Raw genomic sequence first — 8,943 nt, forward strand, 5'->3', positions numbered from 1 at the left:
ACAACACTCTCAATCTTATAACAACACTCTCTGTCAATCTTATAACAACACTCTCAATCTTATAACAACACTCTCAATCTTATAACAACACTCTTTGTCAATCTTATAACAACACTCTCAATCTTATAACAACACTCTCAATCTTATAACAACACTCTTTGTCAATCTTATAACAACACTCTCTGTCAATCTTATAACAACACTCTCAATCTTATAACAACACTCTCAATCTTATAACAACACTCTTTGTCAATCTTATAACAACACTCTCTGTCAATCTTATAACAACACTCTCAATCTTATAACAACACTCTCAATCTTATAACAACACTCTTTGTCAATCTTATAACAACACTCTCTGTCAATCTTATAACAACACTCTCAATCTTATAACAACACTCTCAATCTTATAACAACACTCTTTGTCAATCTTATAACAACACTCTCTGTCAATCTTATAACAACACTCTCTGTCAATCTTATAACAACACTCTCAATCTTATAACAACACTCTCAATCTTATAACAACACTCTCTGTCAATCTTATAACAACACTCTCAATCTTATAACAACACTCTCAATCTTATAACAACACTCTTAATCTTATAACAACACTCTCAATCTTATAACAACACTCTCTGTCAATCTTATAACAACACTCTCAATCTTATAACAACACTCTCAATCTTATAACAACACTCTCTGTCAATCTTATAACAACACTCTTTGTCAATCTTATAACAACACTCTTTGTCAATCTTATAACAACACTCTTAATCTTATAACAACACTCTCTGTCAATCTTATAACAACACTCTCAATCTTATAACAACACTCTCAATCTTATAACAACACTCTTAATCTTATAACAACACTCTCAATCTTATAACAACACTCTCTGTCAATCTTATAACAACACTCTTTGTCAATCTTATAACAACACTCTCTGTCAATCTTATAACAACACTCTCAATCTTATAACAACACTCTCAATCTTATAACAACACTCTTTGTCAATCTTATAACAACACTCTCTGTCAATCTTATAACAACACTCTCTGTCAATCTTATAACAACACTCTCTGTCAATCTTATAACAACACTCTCTGTCAATCTTATAACAACACTCTCTGTCAATCTTATAACAACACTCTCTGTCAATCTTATAACAACACTCTCTGTCAATCTTATAACAACACTCTCTTTCAATCTTATAACAACACTCTCTGTCAATGTTGTAAATATGTAGTAAAATGTAAATACGATGTTACGAAAAACGTAAAAAAAGGTTCAACCCTTTCCCAAACTGGTTACTATTTTCTTTTAAAGCCACGTAGAAGTCTTGAGATAGATTGATAGGAAGTCCCAGAGCTAGTTCGAATCCAAGTCTGACGTGGCCAACCTTTCCTCAGTTAGCTAGCCACATTTGATTTTCAAGTATTTTTAAAGGTATTTTTAAAGGTATTTAATTAAAATTTAAAGTTATTTGACTACAAGGAAGTCTTGATTGGTACCACAATTTAAAATCTCAGCTCAGCCCTATGTCAAGGCTACACTGCTAACTCTGCTAACCGGCTCTATTGAGGAATAATATAATTCAAGAAATATTTCATTGGTAAATTTTCGCCATAGTTTTAAATTTAAAACTGCCTCCTTGCTTCGGGCATTCCCTTAGAAATGCAGATTTTGGCGTCATAGACCATACCTCCAACAGGATAGATGCGGGAAGGGTTTGAACTCGGGACCATCAGTCCCATGCGCATACCACAAGACAAAGTAGCTAACTATCATAACAGCGTTGCTTAAAAAAAAAACAATTGCACTCAAATCCACTCAAATCTGTCGATAGTTGTTTTTTTTAAGACTCGGTGTCAATAATTTATTAAGAGCTCACACATCGATTATCTTCCTTTATTTTTTCGTTACCTTGATCTGTTGTTTGTCTTATTTGTAACTGAAATTTTGATTTAATTGGGTTGTTGGCCAGCAATCTGAGGGTAAGAGGGGACATTACAGACACACAGGGTAACTGAGTTTACTTTCAGATAGGGCGCCCTAACCTTAATACAACACCTATGTTTATGTGACGCGTACAGTTTATTCGGTCTCCTCCAGGCAGTTTATTACCTCGACAATGTAACACGTTTGGAGGGCGATCTGTTCTTCGTCACCTGGAGGGGTGGGGAGGAGCTGCCAAATGGGAGAAGGACAACTTGAGAAACTAAATCATTGTATTTACCAAAACAAAGCAATTGATTAACAGGAACACGAGCTTGGCCATAGTCCTCAACATATTCGCGATAGGAGAATAAGATCTAAAACATTTGTCATCTGGAAAATATTCATTCAAGAGATACATTCAAAACTAGGATTCTCAAAGAAAAGATTCGTAAAACAGAAATTTGTTATCAATTATATATCTGACATTGTTCCTTTGGTTTTAATTGTTGAAAATGTAGATCTAGAGTCATAGTCGGAGTAAAATAGTCGAACTTTAAGTATAGAAATAGTTGGCTGCTTTAAAAACAACTTGTATCTCACACATATAGTTATAGTTATAATGTTTTTTGTTTGGTGTAATGCACAAATTGTAAGACAAATTTCCTTACGGATAATAAAGATTATTATTATTATTATTATTTTATGACTGTAGGTTGCTCTTCTAGAGACAGGTCCCGCCCACAATTCAAAGTGGCTCCTGCTCGGGTGATAATGGAGCCCATCTTATTCGTCTGGCTCGTTTTTTTTTTCTTTCAGCACTCAGGTCATCTCCACCAAACTTTTTGTCGGCCCCTGCGGGCTCGTTTTATGTCACACCTCACCTTACCTGTCTCTTAGTCTGATGAACCGTTGGGGTACTACACGTGATCTGTCAACCGTTGTTCTCCATTCCTTTCTGTCTTTTGCCTTAGATTGGATCTCTTTTATTGACAGACCGGTCCATTCTTTTCAATTGTCTTCCCATCGCTTTTGAATGTCTCTTTTAAGGCTTATAGATATCCGTTACATAGATGTAATAAAACGTGACCTCAAATCAGTGAACATCAGTACTGACAATTGGGAAGACATAGCTCTAGACCGCACCAGATGGAGAGAGACAGTGACCAAGAAAGCTATGGACAGTGAAAGTACATGGGTCTCAGCTCAGGAAGAAAAACGTACAATCCGAAAAACGGCCAGCTCTTCTACCACCGAAGCAAAAGCCACCTTAACCTGCGCTATCTGCGAACGGTTAACGGTCTCTCCAAAATAGGGCTCCACAGCCACATGAGGAAGTGTGCCCTGAGATGAACCATAGTCGTTCTACGAGAGAAGGAGGCCAATTAGATATCTAAAAGAATTAAGATAACCAACTCGAGAAAAAAAAAAGTAAAAATTTTCATCTACACCTCTCCCAAGAAGTAAACTGGCCAGTGTAAGGCTAGTCGAGACTACGTGTAGTCGGTCATTACAAGACAACCAAGCGATATTGTTTGTTGTGTGTTGAGTGGTCAGGCGAGAAAATACGCACTGCCGTGGTTAGTCAAGCATGTAGATCTACTTTTAACACGCATTTTTTTCTTTGCTTACAAGATCCTAGATCTAACTGCATTGATGAAGACATATTTATTTAACGAGATTGTAAACTTTACTGTAATGGTTTTCCGTTATACAGTAAGTCAATAGATTAAATTAATAGGTCTGTGTGACGTCACATAGAAACCCGGTGAAAGTCTGACCTTTTTTTGAATGCGCATGAAAATTACACCAGAAAAACATCAATTACTAAGTTATTTTTGCAAATAAGAAAAAAAAAAAGAAGAATATATTTATGATCTCTAAATCAAAAGACATATTATATCGAAAATAGTTAAAACCAACGGAGTTTCCCTTTAAGGATTACGTGACATTTGGCGTAACGAATTCCCTCCCGCTGTTCCCTGTTCCTAGCACGAAATCAAGAGAGAGGTCAGTAAATTCTCTTATACTATTCAGCAGCTTTTCTTTGGATGACCTTCGACCCATTCTGGACATTCCCTTGCACTGTACCTTGAAGAATGACTTATGCTAGTGAATCATCTCTTACAATATGACCTAACCAGTTTAGCTTTTGTCTCTTTACAGTACTGGAGAGCTCTTTTTTTTTCCCCAGGCGGAGTGGTGACTTGTAACAGTATACACTAATTTAATTTCATTTCCTGGTATCTGATACCCAGCACTCTTTTGTTACATTCACTCTTAAAGGACGAATTCCTCTTTCAGCCATAAGGGATCATGCCATAATTTTAATTTTACTTAGAAATCAGATCTACATTTAATGGATGGTTTTTCAGTAATGATTTAATTGAATACATGAAATAACTTTTGTAAGGCTGTCTGGTGATTTCCATCATTCTTTCCTTCATTTTATTTAGTTCTCTCTTCATTAGACATAGATCTAAAGCCCCGAAAATAAATTAAAACGCTAAAACTGAATTAAAAGTAACTAAAGACTTGACAGCCAAATAGTTGTCAATAGCCGTTTCCTTCTGAAGTGTATATTGAGATTTACAAACATTGCAAGAACATTAATACTATGTCAGGGAAAGCCAGCAATTTATTTTAAGTGCACTATCTGTTATAAAATAATAACAAAGGAACCGTCTAATTATCTGGCAACACCCAAATTAAAGGGCTTAGAAAGTTAAACTAACAAACTATACTTAAAAAGTCTGTTACAAACAATAACACCATTGATTACCAGAAAACAAAAGTCTGTTAGATCTATTAGCACTGTACTCTTTGAACTCCCATTTTCAAGGGAATCGGTGATTGGGGTAGATGGGGGTGCTCTTGAGCTGAAATAACAGCTTTGATGAACTGACATTAAAAAAAACATCGCTTAAATTACACTACCACTAGCAATAATAAAATAAGAGCAATTTTAGACTGAAAATACGCGATTACTGGTATTGTATGCTCACAAGTGGCTATTTATGCGATATTAGACATGAAAAATGTTGACACTAAACTTTAGTTACTATTTATGGTTTTGAAAAAGTGAAGTTAACTTTAGTTGGTGACATATCAAAAGGGCATACATTTATCTACACCAATTATAATATTTTGTAATTAAAACAAGAAACGTGATTGAAGTTAAGTCTTAACAGGGGAGCGAAATGCAAAGGGGCAAAAATGAATAATTCCATCTGAACGCGGAAAATAATTACGGAGAGATAACGATAATTACATTCATTTCAGATCCTAACAATTGAGGTTAACTCTTGAGTTAATGTTTTATTTTCCAGTCTTCAATTGTATATATTGAGTACTTCTGACATTTTTTAAATTCAAATTTCAATGATACACTCAAAGTTACAGTTTCGACATCTAGTTGAAGAAGAGATTAGATTTATCGAACTCTCATACTTCAACATAGTCGATACATATATTGTCCTCAAACACTTAACTTCAATTACGGTTTTGTTTTAAGTGATGTAAATAAATGTATGCTTTTTTATATAACACCAGTTAAAGTTAATGAACCCTAAAAGTAAGTTAATTTAATACGGTGACATCTACGATGTTATCTTCAATCAGGAGAGAAGGAGTGAAGTCATGATATAACTTCCTGGCCTTCTACTATTCCCATGTAACAAAGTGACAACTTAAAGTGATGTGTCAAACGTATCTCTAATACCAACGTTGTTGTCTGGAAAGATCTAGAAAAAAAATACGGATGGCTTCTGCAAGCACCAACAGAACGACTGATCACGTCGCTATGTTTATCGAGATGTTTGATCAAACTCTTGTCACGAATGAGGCTCTGTCCTGGTTCACCCTCGTAGTTGACGGGTGGGCCTCTTTTGTTGTCGCTTTCCTCGGGATATTTACCAACGCTCTCACAATCGTAGTCTTTACCAGAATGGGATTCAGGGAAACCGTAAACATCACCATGACAACCATAACCTTCTGGGATATGGTCCGAGTGCTTTGCGGCTCCATTCAGAGGTGCTACAGCCTCATCGCCCTGGTGTCCGAGTCTCTGGGCAGGTCGTGGCAGAACATCAGCGCCACAAACCTGGTCTACTTGCACAACATCGCCAGCAACATTGCCTACGCCCTGGGCAGCTACGTTGCCATAGAGAGATGCCTATGCGTAAGGTTTCCCCTTAAAATCAGACTAATGTTGTCGCCAATGGTAACACTTAGCATCTGTGTTACTGTATCCATTGTTGTATTCGCCATGTTTTTTCCATCAATGTTGTTTTTGAATTATCGCTGGGTTAATGCCCCTGACAGTGATCAGCCAGTAGCCAAGTATGAGTTCTCTGACTTTTATAAACTTAATATCAAAAGTTACGTAGAATTTTACCAGTACATCAATTTTGCCTGCCCGATGGTCAATTTGGTCACTATGGTCATCAGCAGCTTGGTCATTCTATTCCAATTGAGAAAAGCATCGAAATTCCGAGCAAGGAGTCAACTGCCCGATGCGAAAGTAACAGTACGAGATGGTCAAGTGGTCAAAATGTTACTTATGGTCATCGCATCCTATATTACAGTGCTACTGCCCAGGGTGATATTCTACATCACTCAACTCCTCGTACCAGAGTTCTTTGTGTTGAAACACTACAACAATATATTTAGTGTTATAGTGTCTCTTGTTTTATTTCTGGATTTCATCAACTCCTCTATTGGAATTCTGATCTTCTATTCCATGAGCTCAAAGTTCAGAAGACAGATGAAGTCAATGTCTATTAGGTTGCCAAAGCCCAGACAAATTTTTAAAGCTTTAAAGTATATTGGATTTCGTTAAAAAAAAAAGGTTTATAGGGATGGAATACATGCATTTATTGTTGTTAAATTTATTGCGTGTTTGCTAATAGTTACTTACTGTGACGAAGTCGGTATATACTGTATATCAGGGTTGCCAAAAGTACGGCCTGTGAGCCATTTCCAGCGCGTGACGAGTTGCTATCCAACCCCTTCAGCCCACATGTCCCCACAGTACATACTGGAGTCCCATTGTACTCAATTTTTTGTTTAAGCGTACTTGCTGCACATGAAGCATGTTTCCTGAGCTTTTAGGTCCCCCTAGAACCGCCCCCCCCCCCGGATGAATAAGGTTGGACGTCTTTTCTCTATACTACTAGTAATAACGTAGTTGGGTGTTAAAGCACTTTGCTGCTGAACCGAGGTGTCTAGGGTCGAATCCAGAAGAAGACAAGGATTTTGAATTATGGGATCTCTTATGACGCCCGTGAATCCACCGAACTCTAATGGGTACATGATATTAGATTGGGGGGGGGGGGGAAGTAAAGGCGGTTGTTCGTCGTGCTGGCCGCATGATACCCTCGTTAAACAGTGATTCACAATAACAGGCGGCCTTTACATCATCTGCCAAATAGATGGTCTGAAAGAGGTGCTCACTAGGTATTTCTTGTATTAATAACAAATAGGGGAGGGAATCAATAAATAGGATTAAATTACATTCTTTCATCTTCTAATGTACATACGTTCCTTTAAAAAAAACAACTGCTCTATACCATCTGAAATTGTCTAGTACTGTTGTGCGTCGCACTTGGAACACTAAGGTTAGCAAAAGCGAACAAAGCTCCATTTCACCAGCCTGAATTGGGCGGCGAGTTCCTCCTTCGGCCATCCTGTCCGACGGGGGGTGAGACTCGGGGTTAAACGAGTTTATTTTGCGTTCACTTCCAGTGAAGGCCGCCCCACTGGGGCCCCCGTCGTATTCCTATACTATACCAGGCTAACCGTGCGGGACACGCCATTTATGTCACTGCTCTATACCAAATCCAGGTGCCAGCTTCGCTATGGCATGTGTGACTTGGTGTCACAAACCACTTGGTTACCTAACAAGAGGGTATGAGTTCAAAACCAGATACATTCAAGAAAATTATAATTGGGTTAAAATTAAACTTGAGTTGAGTGGAATTGCCTGCCAGAACGGAGAACGATACTAATAGGTAGACATTACATATACAAAAGCGTTATAAGATCGAACTAAACAACAGGGTTTTTCTATATTGAACCCTTTGATATAATAATATCTTAAAGTTTTTGAGTGTATATTTAGTGCTACTAATTGTCAAACAGTTACGTGTGGATTTCATAGATCAAGAATGTATTATTCATCAATGTCGCAGGTAAAAAAAACATGCAGGTTGAATGTCCCAGGATAAGATAACTGTTGAAATGTTCACCTTTAAGAAAAGAAACGTATCAGTTGTCTACCATTAATGTTTATTTAAAACTGGAGTAATCGAAAGAGAGATCATTCCTGAATGGTCCTCAAACATTATCAAGTTTTGTTTGTTTTACATGTTTCGGATATTCCTTCAGAGTTGAAGATAGTTTACTTCCTAGTCCAAACCTCCCGCTGGACGACGGGGGATGGGAGCGGACAGGGTCTGAACCCTCGACCGTTGATAAATCCGAACGACAGTCCAGCGCGCAAACCGCACGACAAGGCTGCCATCCTGCACGACCAGGCAGCCAGACCAGTTATTGGGGGAAAGTTGACAAACTGAGAAAAAAACAATACAATAAATAAAAGTACAATAAATTTTTGTTTAAGTATCAACTTGATTGAAACGCGTGAGGGAGAAATAGCGTTAACAATAATTTCAGTAGACTAAACCCAGCAAATTTAGCCATATCTGTGAATACTGATAGATTAATTTTCCTTGTTTGTATGCAACAAAATAATTAATTCCCAGTAATTAATTGATTAATTGGTTACTTTTTTTTATAGATTCATGTCTTGTCTGTGCCATTAAATAATGGAGCAAAGTTTCAACTTTATCAAAGAATGGGTGTGGGAGAAATAACATGTGAAAACATTTTACCAAAAATACAAAAAATAGACAGAGTGAGTTGATATAAGCTTTGTTAAAATATTGATAGATGTGACTTTTTTTTCTTCAACTGAACAGTAATTAATAATTTTTTTTTATCAGT

The 8,943-nt window shown here is 37.0% G+C and overlaps 1 protein-coding gene across 1 annotated transcript; it reads left to right on the forward strand.

The window, feature by feature from the left end:
* Nucleotides 1-5,752: 5,752 nt before the first annotated feature.
* LOC129922736 (adenosine receptor A1-like) lies at nt 5,753-6,778 on the forward strand. The gene has a single exon (XM_056009682.1). The coding sequence runs from the start codon at nt 5,753-5,755 to the stop codon at nt 6,776-6,778; it is 1,026 nt and encodes a 341-aa protein (XP_055865657.1).
* Nucleotides 6,779-8,943: the final 2,165 nt, after the last annotated feature.

This window comes from Biomphalaria glabrata, chromosome 14 (assembly GCF_947242115.1).
Source record: "Biomphalaria glabrata chromosome 14, xgBioGlab47.1, whole genome shotgun sequence".
Classification (NCBI taxonomy): Eukaryota; Metazoa; Mollusca; class Gastropoda; family Planorbidae; genus Biomphalaria; species Biomphalaria glabrata.